This window comes from Bos grunniens, chromosome 1 (genome assembly GCF_055505025.1).
Source record: "Bos grunniens cultivar Pamir isolate PY7600 chromosome 1, Bosgru_T2T1.0, whole genome shotgun sequence".
NCBI classification, from domain to species: domain Eukaryota; kingdom Metazoa; phylum Chordata; class Mammalia; order Artiodactyla; family Bovidae; genus Bos; species Bos grunniens.
Genome location: NC_141165.1, coordinates 36,612,050 through 36,630,411, shown reverse-complemented (window position 1 = coordinate 36,630,411; position 18,362 = coordinate 36,612,050). Strand labels below are relative to the sequence as shown.

The following is an 18,362-nucleotide window of genomic DNA, read 5'->3' as shown; positions in this document are numbered from 1 at the left end:
GAGGTGCCGGGTGCAGCTGGCGAGCGCAGACCGCGGGCAGAGGCCGGGAGCCGTTTTGCCTTTAGCAGGGACGCTCCTAAGCATCCTGCAGGCAACACCCCCCCGCCCCGCCCCCCGCTCTGCACCTGCCCCGCTGGCTGAGCTGTGGCCGAGAGGCGGGCATCCCTTTGCCGGCGCGCCCGCGGGGTAATAAGTGTGGAGCAGCGGGTAAGGCTCCGGGACTGAGATCGCTGGCTTGGGAAGCAGGCTGAAGACGACCTCTGACCTTGGGCAGGAAACTCCCTTTGGATTTCACGACCCCACAACGTGCAGCCTTGGTGTTCCCCCGCAAAGAAAAATGATGCCTTTTGCCCGTACCCACTGGCCCCACTTTCGTGGCTCTCCCCTAACACGATGAATTATCGATGCTCATTGGCACCCTTTCCTTGTCTCAAGGGAAGGAAGGCAGATTCTAATAAGTTTCCAGGTTGTGCTCCCGGCTGGAGATTCAGTGCCCAGGGCTGGAGTGAAGAGGAGACAAGTCAGGAGCAACCATTTGGGGGAAACCAAGCCGAGAATTTTCAGGGCTTTTAGATCCCTGGGTTGGCAATAATCTGAGGTCCAGGGACCCAGGGACAGCTCCTAGATTCTCTTACCCCTCCTTCAGTGAGATGACTGGCTTGCTAAGTGGGGTCAGAGTTTGAACCAAAGGAGAAGATATTTACCCAGGTTCCGTGCACAGGCCGGTGATGGAGCTGCTACAGGAGCAGCCTAAGGTCGGTCCCAGTTGCCTGCCTGAAGTCCAGCCTCTGAAACATTTGTTTGCATGCCTTTGGGTTTATAATGCACAAAGGACCGCCAGAACTCGGGGTAGAAGTGACCCAAGCCTCTCCAAGGGAGGGCTCGGGCAGCATTGTGGGTGGACAGAGGTCTCTAGGGAAACTCACACCCATTTCCCTCTGAAGCAAAAAAGTAAATTCTATTAGTTCCAACCAACCAGGACTTTTCCTGTGCCAGACATCCTGCCATGAGGAAATTTTAGAGCAAGGACTCCCAGCATGCCGCCCTTCTGTAGGAATGTGAAGTTGGGCTTCCTTTCTTTCCTGATCTGTGCGGGAAGGAGCTTATTACCTTTGGGGACAGATGCCTTTTGGTTAGAAAGAATTGAAAATAAATAAAACACTCTGGGAAAAGGTGAGTCTAACCCCCTACCCCCACCCCTCAGACTTGAACCTAGAAAAGAAGGGAGAGGGAAGGGTGAAAACACCTAAGCCAGTTCAAGCCTGGGTTGGGGATTGAAGGCTAGAGAAAGAGATCTTTGAGCACAGAGAACTGGAAAGCCTTTGAGATAGCAGAGCCCCACTTGGATTTGGCCTGTGGTTCAACAAGTTAAACAACTGCTTGTTCTGTGGGCTGGAGTGTCAAGACAGGCAGACGTCCTCATTGACAGAGAGCTTGCTGTGTTTGTCCAGCCTGAGAACTTTTCAATGACTGTTTGTCTTTCTAGTCCAAATTGAGGGTTGGGGCTGGGTGAATCGCCTGTTTGGCTGCTCCACTGCTTTCAGCCTTGCCTGACAGATGCAGAGATTCTCCAGGATGGGTTTAAGTCTTTAAGATGGCCAAAGACTGGGTAGCTGTATCCACAAAGTAAATCTGATAAGGAATGCGAATATTTTGGGGGTGGAGTGGGTTCTTTCTGAGCTTCTTGAGCAAGAAATGTGGACAGACAGGACCAAATGATAGAAAAGATCTCCCCGCAATCTGATGAATTTTACATTAACTTTGAAAAACCAACAGCTACCGCTTCCAAATGGGTGAGGAGGTGCAAGCCATATGAGGTTTAGGGATTCCACATCACCTTGGGCATAACAGGAGCTACGAATCTGCAAAAAACTCCCTCTCCTATCAGTTTCAACACTTACAACTCAATTTTTAACCTGCTAACCTCCCCAAGGACACCCAGCCCGCCTTCTCGCTATACTTAATTAATTAATAAGTTTAAAGAAAATGATGGGGGCTTCTCAGATTTAAAAAATTTCAATTTCTGGCATGAAATATGTTCGAACATTGGCTGATGGAAAGGGTGCGTACCTCTATTTGCGAAGAGACCCACAAATAAGTTACAGATTAAAGTCTAGTTGGAAAATGATGTTTTTTAAATATTTTTCATCGCCCAGGATATATTATTTTGCTGTAAAGAGGGACAGTTCTCAGCAGAATTCTTTCCCTTCCAAATTTGAAAATAGTCAAAGAAACACTGAAAAGCTCTTCAGACCAGCACTTTCTTTTTCACTCATACATTCAGTCCACACAGTCTTGCCATACAAACATGTTAGGAAATCATTTAACTAGTGACTGTCTTTTATTCCCAAACAGGCTTAAAGTCAGAAAATGAGATCCAAGACTTCTTTGGTGATGAGGAAACGAATACGGCTTTACCGAAACGCCCTGAAAGAGCCAAGTAAGTTAGTATCCTCATTTGAATACTGGTCTGCTGAAGTTATTTTTTAAGTCGGAAGTAAGTTACTTTTGTATGTTTTGTTGTTGTTGTTGTTGTTGTTGATGATTTTTGTTTCTGTTGGTTGTGAGTTTGGGGTGTTTCTTGAGTTTCAGTGAAACTTAAAACAACACCTTAGTGTTTGATGCATTTGCATACAAATCAACAACACAACTTCCCACCAGCAACCAGCTAATCCCCCTCAATGTCTACTCATCTGGACGTTCTAGAATTAATATTTGACGACTCTCTCATTGAAACAACAACCCCTGACCTTCTGCAGTTCCACTGTCACATTATTCTATGACATATTCATCTTGAATTCATTTCCGGACGATTTGATTGGAATGAGGTTTGACATGTATTGGCTTCCATGAAAGGAGCAGACTTTGATCTTGGTGATGGGGTTTACATGATATGCATCATCTTTACCAGGGACACCAGCCTTCTGCAATGTGGCAGCCACGATGTTCCCACAATGTGGTGTCTGAACGGGAAGTGACTGACAGCCGCTCTGTCAGGAATACCTTCATTGTGAAGAATTTAATTTAATATTCCATTTAGAATAAGCATATGATTTAGGGTTGAGAGTTTCCCCTTTCAGGCATCTAGTCTGCCTCATTTCAACTACACCACCAGCTGAGGTTGCCTCCAATACCAACAGCTGCCTTGTTGGTAGGAAAAGCAACCTTCTTAACAAAAGCTAAATGGACAACTTACGAAATGACTCTCTTCTATTATTTTGGGAAGATTTGATGGCAGAATTCTCTAGAGAAATGTGGTTATTATGTAAATTCCGTTGTTTTAATTCCTCAGTGCTGTTCTGGAAGATCCTTTAACCATGTTTACTAATCATTTGTCAAAAGACGGTTTGTTTGGAAATTAAATTTTATCCAAGCATGTTTTCTTTCATATGCACTTCCACTAATGATAATTAAACCCCAAACTTCCATAGCAGAGGGGAGGAGTATCTTCCTTTATCTTCAAAATGCTGATAGATCTCACCTCCTCTTATAATGTGGTCATGGACCCATAGAAGGCTTCAGGGGCTTAAGGTATATTTTCCCCCCTTAAGACTAGAGACAGCTTCTCACTCTAGGAATCTTGAATTCTGTCTGTGAATAACCTATGAAAGGATTTGCCCCCCTGCTTTGGGTGTAACCCTAGCTAGAAACAGAGAAGAAAAGATTAAAACAGTGACTCTGCAGACCAAAATGCAGAATATTCAGCCAACAAAGTTAGTGCTTTGGCCAGGCTCTGTGCAGTGGCCCTCAGTTTTGGGGATCCTGGCTCTCAGCATAACCTGCAAGAGATCATCACTTAGCATTGATGAAAAGATCAAAATAGAAAAAATAGCCCAGCTATTGACTGTACATCTCTCTCATTTTTTTTTTTTTCTCTCCAAGGAAGAGAAATTAGACCTTTGCCCACTTAAGCCAGTGATGTGAGGAGCTATGGCAGATGGTAGGGTCACCAAATATGTTTCTATCCAGCAGGACTAGAAAATCACTTTAGTTTATGATGTTGCTTTATCATGGCTGGAGTAAACCATGCTTAGGGCATGATTCTGATGTCTGGAGGGATGTTTGGAGTCTGGTGGTGGAACTCGCTCCGAACAGGCTCCTATGAAAATCCCCAGTGCTTCTTGAAACTGCTGAAGATCTCTGAGCTGCAGAATATATCTTTTTTCCTTCTGTATATTAAGCAGAAATGTGGACTCAACAATGCTATAACTCCCCAGCATGGTTAGTAGACTGCTCCAGTCAAGCATTTGGTATTTGGGGTAAGTGTGGTGAGATAACTTTCTGAAAGAAAAATTCTGAGCATTACTGAGGGACACCACTACTCAGCCTGCCCAATCAATAGTCAATGGAACCTGGAATCCTTGCTTCCTGGGTTCTGAAAGACTCAGAGGAAGAGACTTGAAAACTAAAATATGCCTCCCTGATTTCAGTGCCCCACCTGTCATCTGTGACTAGCTGGATACTGCTTTGGGATTTATTTCAGAGAATCACCTTGAAGACCCTTATATAATCACCCCAAATGTCCCTCTTCATAAATAATAGTGAGTAAAATGGATTTTTTCCCTCCCTCTTTCTATCCCTGGGGAAATGTCTCTCTGGGAGAATGCATGGTCCCATTCTGTGTTTAGCCAACCAAAGTGTGAACCACGTGGCTCCAAGGCACTTGCAAAGATTAAGCAACCTTAGTGACCTTAGGTCAACTGACCCCTGACTTCTCAAGAAGCATCTACCCAGGATGCATCCAGATGTTTTCAGTACTTCAAGAGAAGGCTGCATCTGGGAAGGAGCTCCATGGGGCCGGGTTACTGTCCATGAATTTGGCTGAATCAGATGCATCTGCCCTTTCATTGTTGGCACAAAAAGTCATACACATGTTCAAAGCTTTTCAAGGGTAAAATTATCAAGAGACACTGTGTGGTGTAGTAACAGTCTATGTATGTAAAACCTCTACTTCTTATCCCTGGTTTCTGTGGAAGTGCTTAGAATTCCAGGGGAAGAGGTGTCCACAAACTCAGATGGTCAAAAGGAAAAAAAAAAAAAAAGCATCTTCGTTTTCACCACCTTCTAATGGAATGTTATATGCTATGAGTGTGGGCAACAAACACAGGATTATTAAAGTTCACTAGCTTCACCAGGTTTCCAAAAGAGTCCACAACCAAAGACCAACTTGAATACTCCTGTTCTGTGCTGTTATTCAAAGCTTTTGACACAGATGGGGTCACAGCGCCTATACTAAGTGGTTCCTCTTTGTGCAAATCAGTTTTAATGGAAGCCAAAGTAGATGGTTAGTTTGACAAACAACCTGAACATTAGGTTGTAGATCACCTACTTTTGGATGGGAAAGTAAATACTTTAATTTAAATAAAATAATTTAATTGCTGGACTACTGCAGCAGTGCCCCTACACTTAGGCCTGAATGCTACAGGAAGATCTAAGTTCTATGCTGATAAATGGTTAGGAGAAAGAGCCTTTGGGCCAGAGGTCCCAAAAAGGAAAACACTGGGTTTGTTTTTGGACTATGTGTTTTCAGAACCCATCATGGGTCCGTGGGTTTGCCTAGACCACTGTACCATTCAAAAGACACCTTCTCGGTGGGACGCCTTGAAACCAGCGCTTTGTGGAAGGGAAAATGGGGGGCAAGCATACAGAAAGGAGGCACCTGTGGGCAGAGGGGATAAAATCCAGCAAGGGCGAGTGTGGGAGAGGGTGAAAGCTCGGGAAAGGAGACAAATCCTCCAAGTCTAGCCTCAGCACTACTGGGTGGAAGCCCTTGGTTTCAGAGCAGAAGGGGTCCGGCTGTCAAACGCTCTCCTTCAGCTTCTTCTTCTTTTTTTTTGTAATGCTAACGCAGCATCTATTGGTAGCTTGCTTAAGCTCTTCCGGCCAGAGGAGCAGAAAGACCAGGACTTGTCAAAGCCGAGGGAAATCGCTGTGGAAGTTAATCCCTCACCAAATTGCGGCCCTGAGCAAGGAACAATGCATTAAATGAAGAAAGTCTCAAAGACTCTGCCAACCATTATTCATAAGTTAATTATTTTAAAAAAATTAAAAGAAATCCTTATTGACTGACCAGGAAATGTTTAAGAATAGTCCTTGGTGTTGGGGGTGGCTGAGGCAACTCAGTCAACTCCATCAGGGTACCCTGTAACATGTCCAAACTCCTCACCCCCTCCTAGGGGAGCCGGGTCTTTTACCCAATCCTTAAAACTTCTCTTAAGTCTTTCACTGCTTTGAGGGCGCTTTCTGTGGCCACCGGGAAGGCCCGAGAGAACTTAGGTTGGCATTTTCGGCTACTGAGTGCAAGGCCAGCTTGAAGGCAAGCAGCCCTTTAAATCGCCGGGTGCTCCAGCCGGCCCCAACCGGTCGGCACAAACAAAGAACCGCTCTCCACCCCCCTTCCCCGCCCCCGTTAAGGCCACACTCGGCTAAGCCAGGAATGAAGACTGAAGGCTTCTTCCACCCGCCGACCTCCCACCCCAAGACAGAGGAACCCGCAGCCCAGGAGGGCGTCCGGAGAGAGGAGGCCGCGGCCGGCCGTGGCTCTCACAGCCTGGCCGGAAAACGTGCCCTTGGCTCTAGGCAAGCTAGTAGAGGACAGACTCCGGCCGCGGGCAACAAGTGGCCTGAGGGCGTTCAGAGTGGAAGCGATTCTCAAGTCTCCTTTCCCAGGGCTCCGTCTGACGGCTGGGTACCTAGTTCAGGACCGCAGACGGACCGAGGGAAGAGACCTGCGGTCGAGGACCCTCCCTCCTCGCTGCGCTCCCCTCGCCTTTGTTTCTGTGGCCCATCGACCCCCGGCTCGCTGTGATTTGCGGCGGGGAGGAAGGATCCTTAGGCCCTCTCCGGAGGGAGGCGTGGATTCGAAACCAGCCTCTCCTAGGTCATGACCGTCTCTGGGCCATTCCTGGGGCTCGGTTCCGGGCCCGATTCTAGAGTCCGCCCGTCTCTAAGCGTTCCAGGCACCCGGGAAGAGGGGCCGACAAGGCTAAACGGGAAAAATATGGAGTGGAGGGAAGAGAGAGGAGGAGCGGAGAAGAAAGGATCTAAGTAGGAAGGCGAAGTGTGGTCAGAGGCTCGTGGAATTGAGAGCGAGAAAAAGCGAGAGCGAGAAAGCTGAGCGACACGAGCAAATTCGGAGAAAGCGAGAAAACAAAATTAGGGGCAAGGGCTGCTAGCCCGGGAGCTCCCCTGCTCTCGGCCTCCTAATCTGCAGCCGCCTTTCCTCCTGGGATCCCCGGCCCTCGTCTCCTCCCGACACCTGGGACCAGCTGCCGAAGCAGGCCGCCTTCCCTGCGCGCCGGCGGTGGCAGAGTTGGGGGCTCCGGGCCTCCAGGAGGACATGACGCACATCGCAACGCCCCCTCCCCGAAATCTTGGTGGCTAGAGGCAAAACCCAGCCTCGCTCGCTTCCGAGAGCGCGGAGGCCGAGCAGATCTGCCTAGCTTTCGGGAGCGAAGGGGGAGGGGGCTCACGAATAGAGAAAAGAATCCGTGCCCGGGTCAAAGCGCATGAGCAGTAAGGGCGCGAGATGGGGGGTGGGGAGGGGAGCGCGAGCAGTTGTGACTCTGTACGTGTGTGTATGTGTGTGTGTCCCCCGTGCGGAGAGACCTGTCATCGCTGACGTCGGACCGGGCCGCGAGCCAATGGGCGACCTAGGCGATTGTTCCTCTCGGCGGGCCCGGGCCACGGCCCCGAATCTCTATTCATTTCCTCACGCGCCCCGCTGCTGCCTCTGTAGTGTAAGGGATTTCAAGTAGACATTAAAGACCGAGAGAGAGAGGAAGAAAAAAAAAGTCACAACCCAAAACTCGGGGGGCGGGGGGAGAACTTTGCAGAAGTTGTTTGTGATTGTTCTCTCCCCTCCGCGCTTTTAGGTGACAGTGGCGTGAGTGCCCCGACCCAAGGAGCTCCAGGGAGCCCCGGCCGGGATGCAGCAAGCCTCCTTCTCTCAGCCGATCTGGGCGCTGAAATTCGTATATACGGCCGGGGCGCTTGGGCACCACCAGCACTTACAACATCGCCACTTCCCCCACCTCCACTCCCCCGGGGAGCTGGCCGCCAAAGCGCACGCGGAGCGGCCGGTCGGACCCCTTTGGAGCAGAGCCCGGGGACCCCCAGCAACCCACAGACTCAGCTTTGCGCACCCCACTACCCCTTCCATCTACCCCGCCGCCACAATCACTCTCCTGCTCATGAAGCGGCAGGGGGCTCTACGAAACAGCCGCCCAGCCGGACCGCGGTGGCGGCGCTTGCCCCGCGTTGTCCACCCGGGTCGCAACGGCTGCCATCTGACTCTCGGTCCCGGCGTTGACCGCGGAGGTCGTGGTGTGGCTGGGCTGGGCCTGCCCCCTGGGGCCCGGTAGAACGCTCAGCCCACGCCACACGTTCTCATTCGCACTATTTGTCTCAACAACAGGTAGCAGCTCCGGACACCATGGCCCCCAGCTCGCTGCCGCCTCCAGCCCCTCGGTGTTCCCGGGCCTTCACGAGCAGCCTCCCCAGGCCTCCCCTAGCGGCACTCTGAATGGACTCCTGCGTCTGGGGCTCCCCGGAGACATGTACGCGCGACCTGAACCCTTCCCGCCGGGACCTGTGTCCCGCAGCGACGCCCTGGCAGCTGCCGCAGCCCTGCATAGCTACGGGGGCATGAACCTGACCATGAACCTCGCCGCGCCCCACGGTCCCGGCGCCTTCTTCCGCTACATGCGCCAGCCCATCAAACAGGAGCTCATCTGCAAGTGGCTGGCGGCCGACGGCCCCGTGCCCCCGCGCCTTTGCTCCAAAACTTTCAGCACCATGCACGAGCTGGTCACACATGTCACCGTGGAGCACGTCGGAGGCCCTGAGCAGGCCAACCACATCTGCTTCTGGGAGGAGTGTCCGCGCCAGGGCAAGCCCTTTAAAGCCAAATACAAACTTGTAAATCACATCCGCGTGCACACGGGCGAGAAGCCCTTCCCCTGTCCTTTCCCGGGGTGTGGGAAAGTCTTTGCTAGATCAGAAAATCTCAAAATACACAAAAGAACTCACACAGGTCAGTATTCGGCACTGTCTGTTTCGTGCGCACCCTCTGGGGGAAAAGGGGGGCCTCCTTGGGGCCTTCGAGCTGGATTTCCTCAAGTTCCACCTGGGGGGAGGAGGAATATTTTGGTGTTTCCATGAGCCAAGTTCATAAAATATTAATTATGCCCTTCTATTAGAATCTCAGAAGTTTCCTGAGGCTGTGTGTGGGAAGGATAGTGTGAGATTTCTGCTGGGGGGCGGGGGGGGGGTGCGGGGAGGGTGCTTGAGTTTCTGTGTGTGCAAATGTGTGGTCCCTGCTTATCGAGTTTGATATTAAGGTATTCTAAAGGGCACTGTTCATCAGAGTTGTAAAGACATAGGAACAATTTGTTTTCCTGGTCCCTTTGGAATTGTGTGGGGAGTACTCTTCCAGTGGTCAGCCTGACAACCTGACTGCTACCTGGACTTAGAGCTCACCAGGCCCTTGGTGCCTTCTTTAGGATTTGGGAGTCTCATGGGCTAACTTTGCCTCTATTTTGAAAGCCTTGGCCACCCATACTCCGGATGTTTCACAGACCCTTTTGCTTTAGCAGAGACCCAAGGAGACTCATCTGCCTTAAATGTCATTTACTGAGCTGTTAAGTGAAATGGGGACATGTGTCAACAACATCTGTTAGTTCTAGTTAACAGAAAGAAAAGGAGCGAGCTCAAGAGCCTGAAAAGTTGAACTCCTCTGGCCAGAAGCATCTCTAATTAATGCAATTGCAAGGAGAAAGTTTTCACACTTCCCAGAACAGCCTGTGAAGTTATATTAATTAGTTTAGCAGCCAGTGTTTTCGCTCTCCTTAGCTAGGGTTTTCTTGCCTTGCTTCCTCAAAGTTTATGAAGTCAACATCTACCCTCCTCCATTTTGGGGGACGGAGAAGGGCACGTATGGGAGAGACAGAAAGGATGCAGTAAGTTTCAGCTTAGTGCCCCTTTCTACTCCCTGGCATTTTGAATTACCTCTATTCTTGGTGGAAACATCAGCAATTATCGAAGTATTCCCCCAGGCTGGCACTACCCAGGAAAAGAAGCTTGCTAAAATCCCATTTTCTCCCCCTAAACCCTGCAGCCTGGGGGAAGGTCTTCGTCAGGACACTGGCACACTCGGAGGCAAGAAAAGTCCACTGTTAGCCTCCTACTTTATTTCCGGAAACGTACGGTTTATCCGAGCCGTTTCCAGGATCCACCCCCCGCCACAATCTCGTGCAAGAGTTTGTTCCCCGCCCCCTCCGATTTTTATCCAAGGGAAGAAGGAGAGAAGTGAGACCCAGATCGCCGCCCTCAGGCTCGCTATTCATGGAGCTGGCGACCCGCACCGCGAAGGTAGACTCGAGTCCTGAGCCAGAGAAGGAACTCATTTTTAATGACAGGGGGTTTAAAACAAACAAACTTTTACTGCTCTTTGCCGGCCTACTGTTTGAAGTCCGTGAAGCAGAAAATGGTTAAATTCTCAGTGCAATCGACCTACAGCAGAGAAGCAAGTTCAGTGCGCCCGAGCTGGCTCAGGTTTGCGTCTATTCAGCACAGAATTCTAAGTGCATCCTTTCCCTTTCTACTGGCAGTCCTGATTCATTATCACGGAGTTAAAAATTTTTTCTTTACAGAGCTTCTGCCTTGGCGTTTCCCTCAAACCCTCCTCCTAAGTAATGAAAAGAGAGAAAAACAACAACAACAACAACAAAATGTTTCTGAAATGGCAATAGACCTCACTACAAATTATTCATGAAGACAGTTCTCGATTCAACAGGAAAATAATTGCCTTTTCAAATATTAATGGCGTTTCATTTCCTTGAGTCGCGGGAGCGGCAATCAGGAGCCGCTTTCTTGGGAGTTGAGATTTTCTCGGATCTGATTGCCGGGCCCGGCTTCTGAAGCAGCGGCTCCGAGCCCACTCTGAAAGCTTTCTCTTCGCGGTGGTCACAGCGATCTCGGAACAATGGTGCTGCCGCGAGGGAGACTCGGGCCGGCTGCCCGGCGCCCTTCCCCGGACCCCTGGGCGGGTGGCTCGCCCCACTGTCCCAGGCTGACGGTAGAGGGAGGCAGGGCTGGGATCCAAGGCAGAGGAGAAGAGACAGCGCCGGGGCTGATGCTCGGACAGCCCGGCCCAGCCACAAGTGCGAGAAAATGGCGCGAGCCGAACCGCCCCGCCGCTGCCCAACTTTGTCCGGCGGGCCTGGCGCCGGGCCGGGGAAGGAGGCCTCTCTCGGCGGCTGAGCCTCTGGGAGGAGACTGCCGGCCTTTCAGGACTCAGCCTCAGGCCCAGGCTGCTCGGGGCGGGCTGCAGGACCCCGGCCCAACCCTGCTTCCCCACATCCATCCACCCACCCACCCAGGGCGCAGCGCCCAGATCTGGTGGGAGGGAGAGGGCGGGAGGCTGCGTGTTGGGTGTAGGGGCGGGGTAGGATGGGGTGTGCAGAGTTAGGCGAGGAGTCCGGGGCTCCTCCTGCTGCTGGGGAGAGGCCGGGAGGACGCCCGGGCGCGGCCTCACCTGGCCTCCCCTGGGCCTGCGAACTACCAGCCTGTCCGTATCACCTTCAGTGCCCTGCTTTTTTCGCCTCAGTACCTCGTCTGGGACGAAATCATAGTTTCTGTTTTACATGAATGTTCAACAAGGCGCTCACAAGATGGGTTGGGGAGGGAAGCAATATTGGGGGTTGCAATCAACCTCAAATTCTATTTCTCCTCTGTTGTCTTAGCAAATCTTGCTTTCTTTTGCAGGCTCTGAATTACATGGTTCTTGTAAGTGATTTTAGAAAGAAAAGACGGAAGGAAGGGAGGAAGAAAAGTTTTAGTTTTGCAGATGCTAACAGGGAGCAGAAGGGAGAAAAAGAGAGGCATATCGGGACACTGGTTTATTCTGCATCGTTCTACTTTTTTTTTTTTTTTTTAAATAAAATTATACAAGTGTGCCGAGAAACGGCAGATGCCAGCACTGTCCAGTGTTTGCACTGAACTAACAATACTCCTGCAGTGTGAACTCACAGCGGCCGCGAGGTGAGGGAGCCCTGGGCTTCTAACCCGCTGCCTGGCGGAGGCGAGGGTTGTACGCAAACCTCTGGTTCAGCCTAAGCCTCCACGGGACTCGGGAACAGGGGCTTTGTTTATTCAAACCTGACCCAAAGCACTCATCTCTCCTGGAAGCGGCAGGAGAAGGACCACAAAGGCAAACCGTCCTCCAGCCGTGCATCTCTTCCTCCTTAGCCAGACGCTTGGTAGCCTCTCCCTCAACCCAGGGCTCCCGACAGCCTCTATTTGTTTAAAGCGCCCGGACATTTCTTCCCCTCCTTCCCGCAGCATCTGCAGCTCCAGCAGAAACCTGGGCTTCCGGATTCTTGGGGTCCTTTCCTCCCCCAGACGCTAGCGAATCCAGCGGGCTGTGAGCTCCTAGACTGGGGCTCGGTCCGCGGCCAGTATTTCCACCCTAACGCGCGCTCGCGCCTTCCCGCGGCTCTACAGGGCATCGCACTGCGGAGCCGAGCCCTCCCGGGTCTACCCCGGCTGCCCGCTTGCCCTCCGGTCCACCAAGCCAGGCCTGGCCTGACCGCAGCAGCTGCGCTCATCCTGAAGCCGCCGCGACCAAGGTTGGGATTACTGGAGAGGCCATAGATCTCGCTTGGCCCGGGCAGAACCTGCTGGTTTCTTTGCTCAGACCCGGGAGACCGGACCGTGGGCCGTGGGTGGTCTGTGGAGGCCGCTCGACCTCTCACAGTCAGTTTGGACTGGGAGAGACGGCTGCCCGAGGCACAGTCTCCAGGAGGCCGCTGGAGCAGCGTAATAAAATATTATTGCCTGCGCGCGTATCTGGAGGGATCCGGGACAGTTTAGGCAAGATTTGAAGAATGCTGCTAAATGTTTGCCCTCGGGGGGTAAAGGGGAAGGGGGAGGGGGCTCCATTTCCCGTAAAAATCGCGTCTGAAGTGAATCATTTCTCAGAATACCTTTCCCTGCAACACGAGTCCACATTAGGCACACGCCGTGTGCATCAGCTGCGCATCCTGAAATTATTCCATCGCCTTGGCGTTTGCACAAAACCTACTTTAGGAAACAATGTGGGCCAGGACTGGATGTGTGCGGGGTGGACCACTGGGCGGGGAGCAGGGGGCAAGCAGAGACGCTTGGCTGGAACAGCAACTTTAAATTGAGCAGATGCGAGCTCCTCAGTCAACTCTATTCTCCGGGCAAAGGTGCTTCTGGCTCCGAGTGGAGAAAATTTGGAGGAAAACAACCGGAGTGGATCAGGATGTTCCAAGGAAGGCAACTCGACTAAGATGGAGTCTTTGTCGCTCCTCCTCCTCCCTCCCCTCCTCCCAGGCCCAGGCGGGAGAGGGGGAGGGCTGGAGGCTTGCAGGAGAGAGCTCCCGGGGCGCGCTCTGAGTAGGGGGAAGGGGGTGCCGGGCCTGCTGCGCCGGGGAAAGAGGTTTCTGAATTTTTTGGTGTGGTCCTCTTCCCCAAAATGGAACAGAAACTGGGAAAGGGTAACGATGTTACCCACGCGCACTAATGTCTCTGTGTTGCCTCCACCAGGGGAGAAGCCCTTCAGGTGCGAGTTCGAGGGCTGCGAACGGCGCTTCGCCAACAGCAGCGACCGCAAGAAGCACTCGCACGTGCACACGAGTGACAAGCCCTACACGTGCAAAGTGCGCGGCTGCGACAAGTGCTACACGCACCCCAGCTCGCTGCGCAAGCACATGAAAGTGCACGGGCGCTCGCCGCCTCCGCCCAGCTCTGGCTACGACTCGGCCACGCCGTCTGCCCTCGTGTCGCCCTCGTCGGACTTCGGTCGCGAGCCCCCGGTGGCCTCCTCGGCGGCGGTGGCGGCGCGGGGCGCCGACCTGAGCGAATGGTACGTGTGTCAGGGCGCGGGCCCCGCAGCGGCTGCCCCCGCGGCGCCCCCAAGCCCCGCGCCACCGCCTGGCCCTGCCGCTATCGCCGCCGCCGCCGCCTGTGTTAAGGTTGCTGCTGTGGGTGCTGCTTCCGCGTCCACTGACTGGCAGGTCTAGGCTGGGTTCCTGAGGCTTGAAGAGAGAGTGAGGAAGGAAGCGAGGGAAGAAGGAAGGGAGGAAGGTCACCACTAATAGGGGGTAGAGCTCACCGAATATGCTGATATAATGTACATTGTCTCAAAATATCAATATGGTACCCACATGGATTCTGCAGTCACATCCAGCCCCCTACGCACCCACCCAGATGCCCTCGACTGTGTTGCGTGAAGCCAGGGTTGGGGTAAAGTAAATAAAGAGGCAGAAGGTAAAAAAAAAAAAAAAAAAAGAAGAAGAAAGAAAAGAAAACATCTTCGGAGAGTTTCTGCGCAATCTTGGCAACTGCAGGTGGCACAAGTAAGACCACAAAGCCCTGTGTGGTTCACAGAATAGGAAATGTTTTCCTCGAGGCCTGGGCCTCTCTAACTGCGACCCCTACTCCCTTCCCAGCTCCCAGTCGGAGCCTCCTCGGAATTCCTACGCGGGAAGATGGCAGAGGAAACTCATGAGCCATTATCTTCCCTCCTGTTTTCTTCCTCTTTTGCCTCCCTACAATTCCCCTCCCCCTGCTGTTCAAGTCCCAGATCGAAAAATTTCCAGCCACTTCTGTAAAGGACACGATAGGGAAATGGGGGGTAGGGGTGGGGGAGGGGGAGGTTAAGCACCTTCCCTGCGGATTATATGCCCCTCCTCCATAGACTGGCCCAGGCACTCTGTCTGCCGACTTGTCTGCGGCTGCGGTATGCATTACATACCAGGGGCGAGAAGTCCCAACACAGGAAATACAAAAGAAAGTGTGCTAAAGGGGCTTTGGGATTCAATGCTCTGAGGACTCCACAGACCAGTCACGCTCTTCCCACGTCCCACCTTGGTCCAGGAGCTGCCTGTGGAATCTTGTGGGTGCTTGGGGGTTTGGGATGCAGAGTGGACCAATGACGTCACTAAGCCTAGGCCTCCGTAGCAAAGGGATCCCGCCTAGGCGACAGTGTCTGGGTGAATCGCGGCAATTCTGTGATGGTCTTTGTCAAAAATCACACAATGTTGGTTTTGTTTTAAAAGGGGGGAGGGGCGCATGGGACAAGAGACAAACTGCAAGAATAAATATTTTGAAGGCAAACACCCAATGGGTCTAGATTGAATGTGTATTTGATGTGCTGGGTTCCAAATCCCCTGAAAAAGAACCAGATGTTGGGGCAGGGAAAAGGAAAAGTCTGCAATTGTTGCCAAGGGGGAGGAAAGATCAGGGCCTGGTTCCCAGTCAGTTACCCTCTGAAGGGAAGGATGGTGCTGCCTCAAACTTCTTGCTAAGATTTGGGGGGAGGGGCGGATTAAAAAGACAGGGAAAAGTTTTGGTAGACCCATCCCAGTCCCTTAAGAATTTGGAGCTAAGTAGAAGTGTGATACTCCTACCTATGGGGAGCCCCCAAAGAGCTCAGTTAAAAAGCTGGACACAGCAAACCAGCCCAGATTCTGCCACTCTGTTGGCTTTTCTTATGTTCTTCCTCTTCAGACACTATTGGAAGATTGTCACTCCTGCCCCATCGCCATACACGTCCATCAGATAAATAACGTCCTAACTGGAGAGGGACTGTTTTCATTACCCCTAATAAAAACCAGAATCTTCCTTCCAAATACATCTCTAGTGAATATGCGCTTGTGGAAGGGGCTCTGCAATCCTCTTCCCGCCCTACCCCCACTACAATAGGTCCCAGAGGCCGTTTGGCCAAGGACTGGAGGTCGGCTGCAAACGGTTCTCTCCCATCCAGCAATTCCCGCCCCGCCGCCAAGGTGCAGGGGACATCTGGGGAACTTGCTTCTTCTGAAGATGTTAAAAAATGTCCCAGTCTCCACAGAGGACTCTTTCTTTCTCTTGCTTTTCTAGGCCCCATTTTTCCTTCCACCCCCATGCAAAATAATGAAATAAAATAAAAAATGCGTAGTCGATCACTAATCGCCTTTAATTTTTCATTTGCTTGTTACAGATGTCCACCGCGTTGCTCGCAAGGTAATCTCGCCCGGCGCAGCTGAGCGCCCGCATCTCGCGCCTGCGACATCAAAGGGGCCGCGCACAAAGCAATGTTTCTTCGCCACGGTGCATCTTCATGGTAAGTTAGGATTTCTATGGCAATGGGCAAGTCGCACTGAAATCCTGAAAGGCCGAGCCTGGAGCCCGTCCAGGCTTTTCATTAAGGACATAATATTTACGTCTAACAGGCCTTTTTTCTTGTGTATACAAGTATATATTTTTGTTTGACGCGGACTAAATCATTTTCATTTAATTTCCGGTAAACAAAACCCACGCGAATGGGCACTTGTTCCCGATCATAATAAAAATGGATAATAATGTGAGGGAAGAAAAGGGCCGCTTGAATCGCCGCTCAGCCCCCTTTGTTTCTGCTTTCTGCGGTGATCAGAGGGCGCATTTGGGTTTGATGGCGAGTTTCTAAAGGCGAGGAAATGGTTTGTAAGAGGGGAAAGAAAAGGAGAAAGGTCTAATCAAACTCGGGTTGTTCAAAGAGTCGGGTTTTGGGGTTGAAAGTGTGAGTTTGACGGTGCATCAGCATGCCGCGTTAGGCTCGCCATGGAAATACGCGCGGGGAGCGGCCGCTTCAAAGGCGGCACACTTCACTGCAGACACTCTATTAAGATACATTTGCGCTGACCTTTGCTTTCACGCCATTTAATACTGTCACTGTGCTCTCCAGTATATACTTCCTCCTTAGGACCTGCCTCGCCAGCGTTTAGGGGTTCACCTTGCACTCTGATGCGGGGGAGGGGCGCTTGACACCAGGGACGCTTTCAGGAAAGGGAGGAGCCGGACTCCGTGCATCTTGACTGCGCCCTGAAGAGGCTCCAGGGTCAGGAGTAAATAACTTTAGGGCAAGCTCGGAAGCTCAACAAATGAGCATCCCCAGCTCGGTTTTGTGCCAAGCAGCTCTCCGCCTCTGGGCCAGGTTGGAGGCCTGAATTTAAATGGGACTTGGGGGAAGGAGCAGGAACCGCCCTGGATGAGTCTGGGGAGTTCAGACTGTGCCTTTGGGACATTTCACTCTGGCCCCCAGCACAGCTCATTCGGCCCCTCTGTCCCAGAAGTTTCTCACACACCCCCAAACTTGTTTCTCCCCAGGGTGGAGTGTAGGGAACCCCTCAAGCCTGGCTGGCCTGGGCATAGATTCAAGAGCCCAAGGCCAAGGGGATAGGGAAGATGGAAGGAAAGTTAGAAGTCCATGTTCCCTTAATTGTCTTGTTGTTTATTTTATCCAAGTACCCCAGTGAATAGGGGAAAAATAAACATGGTGGAAAAAAAAAATCAAACAGTGGAGTCTTCTTTAGTGCCAGTCCTTGTGGTTGAATAAAAAGGATGGTCCGCTTTCTATTCAGCTGAGAAATCTTTGAAGTGGGAGTTATTATCTGAGACATTCCTCCTTGTCGTCCTAACAACGCTGATGAAACGTAAAAGGTTCTTTGTCAGCGATTTGTTCTCCTCTCTGTCAAACTCCCTCTGCCCCGTTAGTTTCAAACCGTTTCTAAAGAGATAAAATCTAACTTCTTTAAAAAAAAATACATGCACACTACACTAACTGGTAACTTAGGGCTAAGTCCTGCCAAGGGGAAAACAAAAGCATTGCAGAGACATCAGGTCCAGAGCCTGTGGAGGTGTGCAGATGTTGAGGGGGCTCTTTGCCCAGGCTCTGGGACACGAAAGAAAGAATGCAGAGACAGTGCAGGCAGAGGGTAGATACCCTAAGCCCACACTGTGGGTCTGCTTCTCTCTTTGCTGCTCTGCACTCAGTCAGTCCAAGTCAGGTCACCTGGGGACCCCTCAAGCTCCCACTATTCTTGTTCCCTATCCTTGGAACCTAAAGCTGCAGCAGAGCAATTGTTCATATTTCCTGCTCCTTCAAAGACAATCTCAGCTAAAAATAGACCCATTGTGTGTTTCTTCCCACTAGCAGCTATCAGCAAGCCCTTTCTGCCATTAATAGAAAGAAGAGGGGCTTGAGGGAGAGAGACATTTTTATAATTTCCTGTTTTCTTCAGCACCTTGGCAATTGGAGTTCAGAAGGTCGTCGACCCCAAAGTGCATGCAAACGTCCCGCTCCCCCATCCACATGTGCAGTCCTTCATTTCATATTGTGCCCAGGAAAAAGAGAGAGAAACTTTCACCCAGTCCAGCTTTCCCCAGACATTTTGATGTGGTTTTAAAGGTGTTTTACAAAAATGAGGATGTTCCAGCCTTGCTACCCCCGTGTGTGCTGACTAAATGATTTGTAAAGAAGTTTCCCCAAGCTGTAACCCATGCTGTTATTATAGTTGCTACAAAATGTCGTCTCT

At 51.5% G+C, this 18,362-nt stretch overlaps 1 protein-coding gene across 3 annotated transcripts; it reads left to right on the top strand.

The window, feature by feature from the left end:
• The first annotated feature begins 1,040 nt into the window (after positions 1-1,040).
• On the top strand, positions 1,041-15,143 carry ZIC4 (Zic family zinc finger 4). Of its 3 annotated transcripts, none has more exons than XM_086317016.1 (3): positions 1,041-1,173; positions 2,356-2,440; positions 8,417-9,175. In XM_086317016.1, exons 2-3 carry the CDS (start codon positions 2,371-2,373, stop codon positions 9,160-9,162), a joined length of 816 nt encoding a protein of 271 aa, XP_086173142.1. In that variant the 5' UTR covers positions 1,041-1,173; positions 2,356-2,370; the 3' UTR covers positions 9,163-9,175. The 3 variants fall into 3 exon arrangements, with proteins under 3 accessions (XP_086173142.1, XP_086173158.1, XP_086173150.1); XM_086317032.1 differs by lacking the exon at positions 1,041-1,173 and adding an exon at positions 13,573-15,143 and having other exon boundaries at positions 8,417-9,034; XM_086317024.1 differs by lacking the exons at positions 1,041-1,173; positions 2,356-2,440 and adding an exon at positions 4,410-4,541 and having other exon boundaries at positions 5,852-9,175.
• The last annotated feature ends 3,219 nt before the right edge of the window (positions 15,144-18,362 follow it).